At 38.5% G+C, this 17046-nt stretch overlaps 1 protein-coding gene across 1 annotated transcript; it reads left to right on the top strand.

Moving 5' to 3' along the window:
* The first annotated feature begins 1541 nt into the window (after window positions 1-1541).
* Window positions 1542-2474, top strand: LOC122105940 (olfactory receptor 2A5-like). The gene has a single exon (XM_042677239.1). It carries the CDS (start codon window positions 1542-1544, stop codon window positions 2472-2474), a length of 933 nt encoding a protein of 310 aa, XP_042533173.1.
* Window positions 2475-17046: the final 14572 nt, after the last annotated feature.

The raw sequence follows: 17046 nt of genomic DNA on the forward strand, positions 1-17046 counted from the left end.
TCCCTGCATGAGCCTGAGGCAGGCAAGCAGCAAGGACTCAACACTTGAAGGTCCCTTTGTCAGAAGCCACTGGGAGCAGGGAGGCCACCCCTGGTTCTGATGAGTATTTTCCTCTAGATCTGGTGATATTTCTCTCTCTCTCTCTCTTTTTGTCAGTTGTGGGGCCTGAATTCTGGGCCTGGGAGCTGTCCCTCAGCAATTTAGCTTAAGCGAGCACTCTACCACTTGAGCCACAGCACCACTTTTGGCTTTTTCCATCTATGTGGTGCTGAGGAATCAAACTCAGGGCCTCATGTATGTGAGGCAAGCACTCTACCACTGAGCCATCTTCCCAGTCCCTGGTGATAGTCCTGAGATAAGTTTAGGGGTGGTACCACAGGGAATGAAAGGTCTTTTTCCTCCAAAAATGTATGATGGTTTAGAGAAGCTGGGTCTGGAGGAAAGAAGGTTCCATAAGTCAATACACCGAATACGAAGCTCAGGTGAAGTTATGGGCAAAGGGGTTGGTGTCTGCAGACATAGAGTCATGACTGCCCACTGATGCTGCCTCATTCACCATTTAATATTTGGATACACTGTGGAAGGTCTGGGTTTTACATTTCCATCATTCTTATAGCTGTGTAGTTGGTAGAATAGCAGCCAGACAACTTTATACCAAAGTTGAAAGAGGTGATTAGAATACAGGATGTACCCTTCCAATGTTGTTTCTAAATTACTTTTTATCCATTGATTGTGCCATCAACCCACCCAACCATGCGTCTGTTCATTCATCATATTGGGTTCTGTCTAAATGCTTATGGGTCTTTTTTTAAGAAACAAGATTAATGGTGTCACTTTTGCTTATGCCTACAGAGGCAATAAAAGTTCAATTTCTCCAAGGTAACATCAGGAACTATAAATTTTAATATTATCTTCATTTACTAATGTCTCAAAACTAATAAACACTGACGGAAACATTAACTAATGTTACAAGTGTCAGTTTCATTCTCTCTACCCTCCCTACCTCTCTTCCTCTTTCTTCCCTCTTTCCTTCCTTCCATTCTATAATTATTCTTTGATCATGTATCACGTGTATATTATGTGCAGCCTACTGCAATTATACAGTAAAAGGAAGCCAAATAATGAAGAGAGCTTAGTAACAAAATGTGAAAACAATAAATTAACAAAAAATAGTGTGTGTGATATATGGCAATGTTCCCATCTCAAAAATGATGTACTTAGTAATTCTGAAAAACAAACTACATATCATGATAGTAAAAATGTAAATCTTGAAATCCAAGGTAAGTAAAATTCGATAGAATAAACATAGCATATGACAGAACTTATATAGGCAGGAAATGAAAACCTTTCTGCCTTACTGGGGATTCAATGATTTGTCAGGACTCTGAAGTGATTGCTGACTGAGGCACTCCACCGTGCACAATACAGACCCTCCAGTTCCTATACAATGCCTAGCTGACATCTAATCCATATCTTCTTTGGCTTCGCAGCATACATCGCAGTGCCACAGCAGAGACCAACGCAGGTCCCGTCACGAGGGCATGACTGAGAATCAGACATGGGTCCCGGAGTTTGTTCTTCTGGGATTTCCAGTCAGCGCCAGGACAAAGCTTTTCCTCTTTGGCCTCTTCTCGTTGTGCTACATGTTCACTCTGTTTGGGAATGGCATCATCCTGGGGCTGATCTGGCTGGATCTTAAGCTTCACAGCCCCATGTACTTCTTCCTCTCACATCTGGCCATTGTTGATATTTCATATGCATCCAACAATGTCCCCAAGATGTTGGCAAACCTTCTGAACAAGAGAGAAACAATTTCCTTTGCTCCGTGCATAATGCAGACCTTTCTGTACCTGGCTTTTGCTCATGCTGAGTGTCTCATGCTGGTGGTCATGTCCTATGATCGGTATGTGGCCATCTGCCATCCCCTGCAATACTCTATCATCATGAGCTGGAGAGTGTGTACCACTCTGGCTGTCACTTCCTGGACTTGGGCCTTCCTCCTGGCTCTGGTCCATGTCATTCTCATCGTGAGGCTGCCCTTCTGTGGGCCTCATGAAATCAACCACTTCTTCTGTGAAATCCTCTCAGTGCTCAAGCTGGCCTGTGCTGACATCAGGCTCAATCTATTGGTCATCTTTGCAGCCTGTGTGTTCATCCTGGTGGGTCCCCTGAGCCTGGTGCTGGTCTCCTACATGCGTATCCTGCTGGCCATCCTGCGGATTGGGTCAGGGGAAGGCCGCAGGAAGGCCTTCTCCACTTGCTCCTCCCACCTCTGCGTGGTGGGGCTCTTCTTTGGCAGCGCCATGGTCATGTACATGGCCCCCAAGTCCAGCCACCCCGAGGAGCAGCAGAAGATCCTTTCACTGTTCTACAGTCTTTTCAACCCCATGCTGAACCCCCTGATCTACAGCCTGAGGAATGCCGAGGTCAAAGGGGCCCTAAAAAGGGTGGTGTGGAAGCAGAGATCAAGGTGATGCCATGTCTGGGAGAAGTCTTGAAGGGAGAAGATATGTTCTCTATGAGAATTGCAATGGGCATAAAATGGCTGGACAGTTCCATTTCTTTGATTTATGATGTCCTGAATGTTTATTGAATAGATTCTGTTTATAAATACAGAGTACTGATCAGGCAACAAAGCAGAAAGCAAAAAAAATCACAGACAGCACAGGCCATAGAACTCAGAGGGTAACAAAGAATTAAGAGCTATGAATTCACTTAATATAATTTTTTCCAAGTCTTTCCATTCCCTAACAAATGGGGCAATAAGTGAAGGAAGCCAGGTCCAAAGAAACATAGGTCCCATGGTTTCCCTTATTTGCAATAACTAGTATATGTCTGAGACAAGCAGAAAAGGTCAGATAAGTTGGTTTTAAGCGAAATGAACCCCAAGTTAAGGACTCAAATGATTTTTTCTTTCTTGCTATTGTGTCTAACATATTTATAAGATATTTCTTTGTTGCTTTGTATGTCCCTCCTCCACAGTATAACCCCTGTTTTCACTGTATTTGATGTTGGTATAATTTGTGGAGGGGAAGGGAGAAAACAAGTTGTTTAAATAGGGATACAGGTGGACCCGCTGCACCAGTGAGATGTACAAGATGTTATGTCGAAAATGAACTATACATCTTTGGCATGGGGTGGGGGGGTGGAGGGGAGGTGGGGGGGCATGGGAAGGGAGGGTAAGGGGAAACAATGGAGAAGGCTACAATGCTTGATAAGAAATGCACTCATTACCTTGTCCATGTAATTGTAACCCCTCTGTACAGCATTTTCACAAGAAAAAAGAAAATAAAGAAAAAAACCTATGAATTCCTCAAAGGTGCTATTCATTCTTGGTGTGAGCTTTAAAATGCTTGAGAAAGAAAAGGGCAAAAAGACAAAGCTTCTTTAGAAGGGGAATATTGTCAAGGAGAGAATCATATCTATTAGATAACTTGTCAACTATAGATGAAAGTTATCTATGATTTCTATAGATAACGATTATTAACTTGAGCAGGAGAGGTTCCTAATAATTCTTTCTCTATTTCAGTAGGAAAAGTTTAGTCCTGGAGCTCAATAATGCCAATTTCCAGACAATAAGGACAAAGTTTGGAAGACACAAAAAAATGGTGAGATTTATGGCTTCATTGATCTTTGTGGGATGGTTATTATCATTTCAAGTGAGAGTAGAAGTCTTTCCTCAGTGCCCCGCGTGCAGCCAGAGTCCCAGGGAGCACCTCTATCCGCAGGCCGTCTGTTCTATCACATGGTCTCATTGCTGTGTGTTTTCTCAAGGTGACAACCTTCCTCATTGAGACCCTTGGTGCTGTTCTCAATGTCAAACCATGCCCACAAATCTAGTCTATTTCCTGAGGAGAAGGCAGCTCATGACTGGCCTGAGAGGGCTCAGCTAGCCTCTCAGGAAAATAAAGGGATTCAAATACCTTCAGAGAACAGGCATGTTCCTTGCAATCAGGATCTGCGACTGAAGGGCAGATAAACAATGTGCACCCAAGCCAGGCATTGCCCTAGCAACACAGGCAGCTTCCAGCTCTCAGTGCAGAGCTCTTCGTTAGGCTAACTAGCACTATGAGAGTATGATCATAAACTATTCATATCAGATTCACATCCACCAGGTGAAAGAGGGCTGGAGGAGAACTGGGTCTATAGAATGACCCTCGGGTTCCGTTTCTGAAGCTGCCAAGCAAAACAGCCCCAAATTTCAACAACTAGGATATAAATTCACTTTTGATGATGTTCATTGTGTGCCTTCAGGAAGGAGCAGACTAATAAATGCTTCCCACCTGTATGTTTCAAATGTGTAAAGAGATTTTTCTAAGGCATAGAGATTATTTTCAATGGCTCAGGAATTCAGAAGAAAAAGAAGTCAGAAAACAACAGATGGAGCCTTAAAATAGAAGTCACGGAGCCACGTGCTGGTGACTCACAACTGTGATCCTAGCTACTCAGGAGGCTGAGAACTGAGGAATGCAGTTCAAAGCCAGCCTGGGTAGGAAAGTCCATGAGACTTTTATCTCCTATTAACCACCAGAAAACCAGAAGTGGCGCTGTGACTCAAGTGGCTGAGCACTAGCTTTGAGTAAAAATGCTTAGGGAAAGTGCAAAGACCCCAAGTTTAAACATGACTGACAAAGACAAAAATAAAAATGACAAAAAGATCAATCAAATACCTTAAAATTTAAACATACAGTCCCTGAAATAAGACTGGATTTCCTGAAAGAGGAAAAAAAGTCATCAGATAAGCTAAATTCTGGACCAAGAACATTAGGAGGAAAATTTATGAAATAACGATGGAAGTATACAGTTTACAAAAAATGCAACAGTGAACAGACTAGATGGAGCAAAGTATGTTTTAAGTCTCCCACAGGTGAAACTCTGTAGACAGAAAAATTAGTTTATTACTTTCTAGTTGGTTGGTATATAAGCAAAGCCACTAATGTAATGAATTATGCCTGACTTTTCTATATTTGAGTATGAGAATAAATTTGATCAAAGAATACATGAAACATTTATTCCACAAAGGCATCCTCAGATCGTCTCTGAAATTATAGCAGGTCAGTTCATTTCTTTGTCAAGAGGAAGAGAAAATAGTTGTAGTAGTCACAGCACTAGAGGGATCTTGCCCTTTCCCACTTATGCTCAAAATCACAAGAAATTAAAGAGTAGACATTGTTTCCTGTGGAGAACATTCCTTCCTTGCTTGTTCTCTCTAGTTAATTTCCACAAAATAACAAGCCCCATTGGGATATTTTACCCACTTTCTTGGCTCCAGGACATTTTGTTCCCATAGCTCCTATGAGTCTGGTTGTACTTTGTGAATCCTATTCCTAGTGGAGACATGATAAATATATCTATGCATACACGAGGGATGTCCGGATTAGGTAGCACATAAACCTAAGTCAACGTTAGAAAGGGTGAGAGAATTATATATGAGTTCTCTCTTCCCTAAATATCAGTTCATCTATTTGAAGCCACAATAAATCTGAGCTGCTGGGCCCTTCAGTGTGTGAAGGGGTCCTGCCCTGGAAATCATTCCATTCCTCTTCACTCTGTGTTCACGGACTCCACAGTGACTGGTGAACGGCGGCTGCGTCTTGTCATGAGTTAACCTTTGTGGAAAGCCCTAAGAGGAAACTCTCCTCTTTCCAGGAAGGGAGCAGGTGGTCATTTGTGTGATGGATTTTTTCCATATTGAGAAGTAATTGGGCTAAGCATAAAATAACAGGGACTCTTATGACAGAAATCCATTCTCAATTGAGTTTTGCTTCCGTGGATCTTCTTGGAAGAGAAAAGTTTCAACACCAATTAACAGCTACTTGATAGAGCATTACCCAGCTCATAACTGACATGTCTCATTTTCAGTTGTAAGTCTCAAGTTTTTCTTTTTAGACAATTGACTCTTTATTTATTATACAATTTCAGACAGACTGCAATAAAAGAACACTATTCAAAATTCAATCATCATTGCCTGTTAATGCCAGAGGACTGCTTTTCATAGACCTAGGTTACTTTAATAATCTTTTAAATATAATTTATTTTGATGCAATTTGTGTTGAATTCTTGTTTAAATTCTAAAATGGAATAGATGTTTAAGAGATCCAACTATAAAAGTTTCTACCACCTCATGAAATTAGATAGTGATTTCATAAAATAATGGACCTGATCAACTGGGAAATGAATTTATGTGAAAAAATGTCCTGCAGGTTTATTTTTGATGTGCCTCTTATTTTATAAAAGGAATCTGTGAGAATTCAAATAGCTGTGAGACTTTTTCACATGAGTGTTTTATGTGACACCAATAGGAAATGTCTCATTTACATTTTGCTGAAGTATGAAGCAGAATGTAGTCTATAGGTTTAACAAATACCTACAGATCTTCTCTTCTGTGTTATAGCCACGTGATGATGAGAAGCCTGTAAACCAAGAGCCATCTGTCCTTCTACTTAATTTTATTGTGCTGTTATCATATACAATTCAGAAATACCATTTCTATCTTACTGCCAAATATTACAAGAACATTGAAGTGAAATGAATTATCACAGCTCTCTACATGTATGCAAACTAGGTCTAATAATTGGAAGGTTCTTTACACAGGAAGTTATCATGTATGTTTCTACATAGATATATTTAATTCCATGTTCAACCCTCTGATTTACATCTGATATATGTTACTAATAAATGATATAAGGTATTTGTTGTCATATTATATTATTGATATATATGTAGGTGTACATATATTGAATATATAAAAATGCTTGGCAACTTCCAAGTGTAGGCTGAATATTAGGTGTATGTGTAAATATAAAATATAAAGTATAGAGTAGAAGAGAGTCATATTACAAAAAGCCACAGCAATCTATAGTTCTCTAAACAATTCAAGTTTACACTATCAACAAGAGTCACAATTCTCACAAATAATTCTGTGTGTGTGTGTGTGTGTGTGTGTGTGTGTGTGTGTGTGTGTGTTGTGGAGCTTGAACTCTGGGTCTGGGCGTTGTTCCTGAGTTCTTCTGCTCAAGGCTAGCAGTCTACCACTTTGAGCCATAGCACCATATCCAGTTTTCTGGTGGTTAATTGGAGATGAGAATTCCACAGACTTTCCTGCCCCGACTGGCTTTGAAATGTGATTCTCAGATTTCAGCCTTCTGAGTAGCTAGGATTACAGGTGTGAGCCAGTGGCACCTAGCTATAAATCATATATTTTTTATTGTGAAAATACCATACAGAGGGGTTACAATTACATGGGCACGATAATGAGTACATTTCTTATCAAGCATTGTTGCCTCTGCCTTTGTTTCCCCTTCCCATCCCTTCCCATCCCTTCCCATACCCTACCCCTGCCCTCCCGCCAGATCCCTCCCCCCACCAAAGTTGTAAAGTTCGTTTTTCAAAATAACAACTTGTACATCTCATTGTTGTAATGGGTCCACCCGTATCCCTAGTTAAATGATTTGTTTTTCCCTTCCCCTCCACAAATTATACCAACATCAAATACAGTGAAAGCAGGGGTTATACCATGGGGGAGGGACATACAAAGCAACAAACCCAACATTATACTTAATGGTGAAAAACTAAAGCCATTTCCTCTTAACTCAGGAACAAGACAAGGATGCCCATGCTCTCCACTGCTCTTAAATCTAGTATTAGAATGCCTAGCTACAGCAATAAGACAAGATGCAGACATAAAGGGGATCCAAATAGGGAAAGAAGAAGTAAAACTCTCCCTCTTTGCAGATGACATAATTTTGTATTTAAAGAAACCCATGGACTCCTCTCCCAAATTACTCAAGCTGATTCAAAACTTTGGCAAAGTAGCAGGGTATAAAATTAACCCTCAAAAATCAATGTCTTTTCTGTATGCCAACAATGAGAAAACATGGCTGAAATCAGGAAAGCAACTCCATTCGTAATAACCCCACAAAAAATAAAATACCTAGGAATTAACTTAACCAAAGAAGTGAAGGACCTCTATGATGAAAACCTGAAAAAGGAAATCAAAACAGAACTTAGAAGGTGACAAAAACTCCCATGCTCCTGGATTGGAAAGATCAACATCATAAAAATGGCAATACTTCCCAAGGCTATCTACAAATTCAGTGCGATACCTATCAAAATTCCAACCTCATTCTTCAAGGAAATAGAAGAGGCAATCCAAAAATTCATATGGAACAATAAAAGACCCTGAATAGCAAAAAACGATCCTTAACAGAAAAAAACAGCGCTGGAGAAATATCAACACCAAATTTCAAACTCTACTACAAAGCCATAGTAATCAATAGCTTGGTACTGGCACAAGAACAGACCTCAGGACCAACAGAATAGAATTGAAAACCCAGAAATGAATCTAAAGACCTATAGCTGCTTATGAGTACATTTCTTATCGAGCATTATTGCCTCCTCGTTTGTTTCCCCTTCCAATCCCTTCCCATCTCTGCCCCCCCACCTTGTGCCAAAGTTGTAAAGTTCGTTTTTCGACATAACATCTTGTACATCTCATTGTTGCAGTGGGTCCACCTGTATCCCTATTTAAACGATTTGTTTTTCCCCTTCCCCTCCACAAATACATCAAATACAGTGAAAGCAGGGATTATACTGTGGGAGAGGGACATACAAAGCAACAAAGAAATATCTTATAAATATATTAGAAACAATCTCAAGAAAGAAAAACCATTTGAGTCCTTATCTTAAGGTGGCCCAGTGGTGTAAATCATATTTTGATGGTACAGATTCTAAGAAATTGTGCAGGAAGGATGACTGACATGCCCTTGTCTTCCTTCTTGGTCTCACACAAGACACATCACACAGAAAACACTTTTCATGTGTGGATTTATGTTTACTGCAATGCAGGAATACAGATGAGCAAACGTTTGGTGTAATCACAAAAGCCTGAAAAAGTTGTCCCCTACGATGAAGATCATTTAAAGATCAATATGTTGGTCCTGGATGTATATTGAATCGATTTTGTTTATAAATGCAGAGTGCTGGTCAGGAGTGAGCCAATGCCACCTGGCTTAAATTCACTTTTGAGCACATTCATTGTGTGCCTTTGGGAATGGACAAACTACTAAACACTTCCTAATTGTGTGTTTCAAACCTGTGAAGAGTTGTTTGGGATCCTAAAATCACTGTGTTTAACGTGGTCTGAGATTTCATCTCCTCCAATTCCTGCTCCGTCTAGGAGAATGCGCTCAGTGCATCCTTTTCACCTTCTGGAAATGGACAAAGTCCCTACCTTCCCTTCTCCCTCTCTAGCCTTTGAGGGTGGCTACGCCCAGTTTTGGAATCATATTTGCTCTAGCAGCTGAGTTTTTTTGTCCATATCTATTAAAGAGATTGGTCTATAATACTTTTCTTTTGTTGTGTACCTCTCTGCCTTATGCAAAGAATTTGGTAAAGTTCCTTCTATCTCTATCTTATGGACAAGTTCAGAGAGAGTTTTCATGCTGGTTCTTCTTTAAATGTCTGATAGAATTTAGCATTGATTCCATCAGGGGCTGGTTCTCTTCATTAATATTTATTCATGTTCAGTGCCCTTATTTTGTCTCTTCTGACTGATTTTAATTTAATCTCCTTTATCATCTGAGTGTAGCTATTCCTGCCTGCTTTCAAAGCCTATTTGCTGGGTAATTTCTTTTGTAACCTTTCATCTTAAGCAAATGTTTGTAATGTCAGTGAGATGTTCTTCTTATTGACAACAAACGTTCAGGTCATGCGTCTTAATCCAATTCACTGTTCTAAGTCTTTTGATTGAAAACCTGAGATCATTAATGTTCAGTGCTATTGAGAGGCATGCAGCAATTCCTGTGGTTGTGTTGTTTTTATAGTGTTCCTTTTTCTTCTCTGTTCATCTAGTTGGATTTCCTATCCTATGTTGATGGTTACATTTATCTTTCTATTGGGTGTGTAGGATTCCAATGAGTATCTTTAGAAGTGTTGGTTAATAGTCATAAATTGTTCAAGTTTTGTTACTATGGTAGGATTTTATCTGTAGCTTAGTTATGAATGATAGCTTTGCTGAGGAGGTTGATCTAGATAAGCAGTTGTTTACTTGCATTTCTTCAAAAACATTTTTACATGATGTCCTTACTTTTAAGGTTTCTGGTCATAAATCTGCTGTTATTATGATGGGAATACCACTAATGTGATTTAGATTTTCTCTTTCAACTTTCAGTATCTTTCCTTGTTAAAATTTAATGTTTTACCTATGATTTATCTTGGCTTGATTTTTTTCTAATATTTTTATCAGCTGTTCTAAAGGCCTCCTGTTATAGAATGATTGCTTCTGTCTTAACATTTGTGAAAAATTTTCTTGTTATTGTATTGAAAATAGTTTTCTATTTTTTTAGCTTATATCTCTTCCCTTTGGTCTATGCCCATTATTTTTACTTTTGGTCTTTTAATAGTGTGACAGAAGTGTGTTTTGTCCACTTGTACCTCTCAATTTTTTCTCAGATTATTTGCTGATTTTAATGTCTGTTTTTCCTGAGTCTGATATTTGGTCTTTAGTTTGATCTATTCTACTGGAGACACTTTTACATGGTTTATTAGTTGACTTACTGAGCTTTTTAACTCCTGATTTCAGGAAAGGAAGCATTTAGTTTTTATCCTTATTGGATTTCTTGTTCATATTCTCTATTGTCATCCTTACTTTGCTCAGTTGTTTATATTCTCTTTGGGTTCTTTTGACTGTTTGCATCCTCTGTGAATTCATTCTATCTTTCTTTAGTACATAAACTATTTATTAACAGAAAAGGCCTACAGACTCATTTCTTCTTGGACACACTCATAATAAAACATGGCATCTAGTGGTCTTGGTAGAAGCTATCTATCTAAATGCTACTAAATTGATCTTAGAATAAAGGCGATTAAAGATTGGTCTTCAACACTAAAATTAGCAGGGGAAAAAGTTTAAATTAGTTTAGTTAGAAAGTATAGCAGGCATCCTCATGCCATAAACTATCTCATATTTATGAGAACAACAGAATAAAAGTAAGATTTATCATTTCAAAGTCACAGTAAATTTAAGATTGACAGCAGAGAGAGAACTTTCTTTTTGCAGACATTTCCTTTAGTTTCAATTTCCTTGTGACAGAACTGAATCAAATGGCCACTGAATCCTTAAACCACTCACTGACAGAGAACATGAAATTAAATGGTTGGCTTAGATTCATGATGGTTTAATCCTCTGTGGTTCAGAGTGAAGGCCACTTTCTCTGATAGCTTTAAGCATTAATCCCTTTAGAAAATCTGGAGAGGATCAGCAAGGAAGTGGGTAATAGCTAGAGGGTAGTCAACTGGCTTATCTGCCTAGTGGCTCAAGTGCACAAGCTACACTCCTGAAACCCTCAAATGAAGTAAAACTTTCTAGGGGGCAAAGTTTGCCACTCTTCAGTATCAGAAATCCAACTAACACTCAAGATATGATACTGTTTAAAACCATAATGACTACAGTCTCTATGTATAATGAAAACTTCTTAGCTTCCTTTAAGAGCCATATTTTATATAAGTAAAAAGAGATTAGGGAATTAGAATAAACATTATTGAGTGGATATGCTATCTGCTATATTTAAGCATATTTGCATATTTGTTTGCTATATTTAAACATATTTGCATATTTGAATAGTTTCAAAAAGCCTGAGTAGTATCAAACTGTTTTTCATTTCACTTTGGAGGGTTTTTTTTTGTTTTAGATTGTATTTTGAACTAAGGATCTCATGCTTATAGGAAAGGAAGTCTACTACTTAAGCTATACTTCTACCTCTATTAGCTACGTTTATTTCTTGAGATAGGATATTGTATTTATTTCCAGGCCTGGACTGAAATCCTTCCCACACAGCTGAGATGAAAAACAAATTCTGCCATAGCCAACATTTTGGGGGAGATGAGAAGTATTTTATTCTTTTTGCTTTGACTGGCCTCAAAGAATGATTCTACACATCTCAGCCTTTAGTACCAAGGATTACAGGCATGAGTCACTTCACCTGGCTATCAAACAAGTATTAAGGCTATATTAAAACATAGCTATATCTTTCCAGTCTTTTATCTGTTATTGTATTAACCAATTTATAAGTGATGAATTACTGATTTAAAAAATACAAGATGTAGGAACTGGCAGTGTGGCTCAAACCGTAAAGAATCAGCCTTGAACAAAATAAGTCAAGTGAGAGTGAGTTCAAGACCCAATACAATAAAACTATTAAAAGAGTAAATGTAAAACTAAGAAATAAAATATATAGTTACCGAAATAAGACTGCATTTCCTTTAACAGAATAGACTCAGCAAATAGGGCAAATTCTAATTTGAGAACACTAGGAGGGAAATTTGTGGAATAGAGTTTGAATAATATGCAACAGAGTAATTTAAGAAAAGAAAATTTCAAAAACACTTGGTATTAGACTCAAATACAAGACTTACTTATCTTGTAGTAATGGAGGAAGCAGGAAGAAAATAGGACACACCTGTTGAGATGTGTTCTCCTGGTTGAAGAACATCAGAATCCTCAAAACAAGGGTACTCTGACTATCAAGCCACAGAAAAGGTGAAGAGAGGATGGCAAGGCAGTCTTGAGACTCAAGATGGAAGGAAATAGGGGTGTCTCTCCTCTACTAGCCCCGGCACGGGAGCAGGAGGAGAACAGATGTCTTTGTCATCTGTGTCCCTGGTGTATCTCCATGACATAAACAGTATCTAATCATTCTAGTGTATTACAAACATTAGATTAAAAAACACATGGAGGGGGGCATTTCAATTCTCCAACACCTGAGCAAAGGGAAAGGCCATTACAAAACCAGGAGGAAATTTCTGGAGATGGTTGATGCTAGAAGAAATACAACATAACCTGGAGCATGTCAGCACTGGAATCCAGTTCCAAAGAATAGTATTTCGCCAATATTTTCTTATGCATTACTTTCTAGACAGGAAGAACGGATTAACTAGAATGCTCACAGCTGCAAATGATAAAGACTCACTGATTGCTTTCTCCTTTCTCTTCTTGGATTCTTTTAGGGCCCTGGTGATAAATCTCTACAAGCTTTCTATTCCCCTTCTGCCGCTCCAGGTTCCATACTGTTTCAGAATTCCCACAAGACACATTAGGCCTCCTGAACACTGTTTCCTTGCAATTCTGTGTGCCTGTATCCTGAGTTGGACTGCTGACTTCTTCACATCATCTTCTTTCTTTCTGGCTTCATGAGCATGAAAAAATACACAAGAGAAATGCAATGTTGAAAGGAGCCATGAGCAGTGTTCTTATTACTACTTGAATTATTTTATCTTCTTTAACCCACCATCGAAATTCTACCTCAGAGGAGTTCAAAAAAAAGAAAGGAAAAAGAGGAAGAAATGATTCAAGACCTGTGAAGGAAGCATTTTGTCCCAGAAACTACCCAATATTAAAAGCATACTTAGACTTAGCTGTAGTTCTAGTCACGAGTGGTATTTAGAAAACTCTATTTCACAATTGATCATCCTCAGTAAAAGGTTCTTCACTACAGATGAAGCAATGGGTATGTGTAATAGTTATTTTCACTAGAATATGAAATACGAATCAAAAGCAATATCCCTAAGAAATCTACAACATCCCACAGGTGATGTTTTGCTGTAATTATTTCAAAGTTAAATGTAAAAATAGACAGATGATTTTCTATCCACAGTAGGCTGTGTTAAGTGTCATTAAGTTGTCCTCAGCACAAGAAAGAAAATTGTGCTAATTATGCAAATCTGATTGAATATGCATAAATTATCCTTAGATCTTTCCAGATATAAAAAAAATGAAATTTATTTTCTCTTATCCATTTCTTTGTAGGAAAGATGACTAATAAAAAGTTGAACTCAAGAGTTATTTAAGGGTTGGGAAGGTGGCTCAGTGGTAGAGTGCTTGCCTTGCATGCATGAGACCTTGGGTTCAATTCCTCAGCACCACATAAGCAGAAAAAGCCAAAACCGGAAGTGGTGAAGTAGTGCTCAAGTGGTAGAGTGGTAGCCTTGAGCTGAAGAGCTGAGGGACAGTGCCCAGGCCCAGAGTTCAGGCCCTACGATCGACAAAACAAAAGGGAAAAAAAAAGAGTTATTTAAGTAAAGAGCGATTCTTGCTAATTCTAAGTGTTTTGATCTATCACAGAGGAGACAGAATTTGGGATTTGTAATCATTGAGAAAATCTCCATGAATGCTTTGAAGAATTGGTGATACGTTTGAAACAAAATTGAAAAAAAAAGTTAAAATTGTCCTGGAACAATATCTAGAATGAGAACTGAGTATTTGAATGAGGAGAGTTTCCTAGACAATAGAGAGGTCAGAGGAGTAAGCATCTATTAGTGATATAATTTTTTATTAAAAAATAACACAGATTAGCCTCTTCTGGAATATACATTTTTCTTCTCTCCACAGTAGGTTAAAATATAGGTAAGATATCTAGGGAAAATTAAGAAGAAGACATAGAACTCTTGAGCTGCAAGAAATCCAATGACCAGGTCTTCTTGTGTAGATGTGCATTGGTTTAGGTCATTAAGTCTTGCTTAATTTGTTGCAGAAGTCATAGACAACAAATACAAATAAACAAAGATCATTTGTTTCCACTTTTGACCCCTGTGAGACTAGCAGTTTATCATTTGGTGAAATGATTGAGGTTTTGCTCTGAGGGCATTTTTAAACTAAAAAATTATGAAGGACATAATTATATTTTATCTATATCAGTGAGTGAGTTGATATTTACCATAGAACAAAATTAGCCCTGAGAATGTGTTAAAGATTTGCTTTCAGTTCATTATTGAAAGACTAGTATTTAGGAAGCCTTTTTTATAGGTTAGTATAAATAATATGCCTTATGAAACGGAGTGGTATTTTATGAGAGCTAGTATAATAAGTAAATGTTTTGCATTTTTACCTTTTATTAAGAGTTTGAGTCAATTGTAGAAAGGTACATTGCTTATTATTTGCCTTTGCTCACATGTGTTACAATATTGTGTATTGTTTAGCCTCTGGGAAATTTCCATGAATGATCATAGGAGAATAAGAGTTAAAAATGGCAAAAGTGTCTAAAAATTATTTTGAAGCAGCATTAGCTCCGACAGACCCTTTGAAAGATGCTCAGCAATTCTCATAGGTTCCTTAGATCACATTTAATAAGTTGTTCACGGTGTGTTTAAACTTCAGCCTTCATGTCTGAAAGATGGAAATAATGCGTAGATTCAAATAATATAGTGTAAACAAAGCACCTGGCTCGTTTTCTATAAGCAGGGATGATTCTGATGGCTGCTATTGCCTCTCCTTGCTCATTTCATGTCCCAGTGCCAGTCGACACACCTGGCATGGGAGACCTATGTCGGTACTGGGTGGCCAGACCCCTGAGCCATCTCAGAGCCACAGCCTCTCACACAGCTACCTCGCAGGAGACGGCAGAGTGGCATGAAGTCCCAGAACCATAGGAACCTTCAGAGTACTGCTACTGTGCTTTGTGATCTGTTTCAGTTTATTACCCCAGGGATACCTGGAAGTTTGTGCAGAAGTAATCTGATGTCAACAATGGCCTGACATTACCCCATATTTTTCCCCAAAGGGTAATTGTTGCTCTTCTCCAGGGGGGGGGGGGATTCAGAACATCCTTGTACCCTCAGGGAGAAGATAAATAGCTGTGATATCTTACAATACTCCTGGGAAATTGAACTCTCAGTAGAAACTCTGCAATAAATATTTTTTTCTCTCTCTGATGGTAAAATAAAAGCTAGGTTTCTGGGGTTCTTTGAAGACGTTTCATCAATTCCAGTGAGTCCTCCCATTTCACGGATTTCATCCAGGGCACGTGAGAGTTCTGTATTTATTTTGGAGGTACATTTCTCACCTCATTTACATTTTTCTTTCTAAGTTAAATTATTTTCTTTGGGGAAAAAACCCAATCTCATGCTTATATCTTATTTTGTTGCACAGACACATTGGAGCTGGAAAGTCGTTTTCTGCAAGGATAGTATGGCATTCAAACTCAAAAACTGACATTTCTATGTGTTTTCCCCTCCTGACTCTGAGTGTACTTCTTGGGTAGTTAGGAAGCAGTCACTACACTAGGTCATATCAGGGAACTTAAGCTTGGATGGGCGGAGAGCCCCAGGACTCCTCAGCATTACTCTTCTCCACCTAGTGGTTGTGGTCAGAAATGACATGAGGGGATTGGGTGGGAGGAGTTAGAGGGGGAAGAATACCCAAATACCGGCATCTGTGAATGAAGATAGTGAAATGAAACCTATGAAAAGTCGCTGTATGAGAGAGGATTGTAGGAGAGGGGAAAGGGAGAGTAAGCTAAGCAAAAGGGATAATCTGATTAAAATATTATGGATACATATGGAAACCTGCTTCGAACAATTGAAATGCCATGAAAATTAAATGTACAACAGTCCTGGGCAGGGTCCTGGAACTCGTGTGGAGGAGAAGGCAAACTGAATATATGAACAAGGCTGAATATGATCCAGGGTCTATGTACATTTCTGAAAATGCACCAATGAAGTTTGCTGAAATTGGTTTGGGAAGGACAAAGGAGAGTTTAGGGAGAATGAGGGAAGGGGTGAACCTGATCAAGGTATGTTTTATGGCTATATGAAAGCCCCAGTTAAACATGTTGATGATAATAAGAAATGTGGTTAACAAATTGAAAAGAAGAACTAGCTAATTATCTCAATGAGAAGAGATTTGAGAATTAGAAGCACATCTAGGCATTGTCTTTGAATAAGGCTCTGAAAATACCAAGCTAATGAAAAAATTTTTCATATTACCTAGGCTAATTAAAGGCATTGATGGCCCAGAAAACCTTTATCACAAGGAAAATCCTAATACCATTCACAATAGATCTTTACCTTGCTGAATCAGTATAAAAGGTAAGATGGTCATGTAATTATTTCTGTTTTTGGAACTATCCCAATGTCTCACCCTTTTTAATATATTTTTTCCAGTCACAAAGTCAGGAGAGAATGAATTAGCAGCCAGATCTGCTACAGAGTAGGAAAAAGGAATCAAGCCCAAAGCTGGAGAAATATTTTGAGTTGTAGTACTGTCTGGGTGAA

Source organism: Dipodomys spectabilis, unplaced genomic scaffold (genome assembly GCF_019054845.1).
Source record: "Dipodomys spectabilis isolate Male_0828 unplaced genomic scaffold, ASM1905484v1 ptg000034l, whole genome shotgun sequence".
NCBI classification, from domain to species: Eukaryota; Metazoa; Chordata; class Mammalia; order Rodentia; family Heteromyidae; genus Dipodomys; species Dipodomys spectabilis.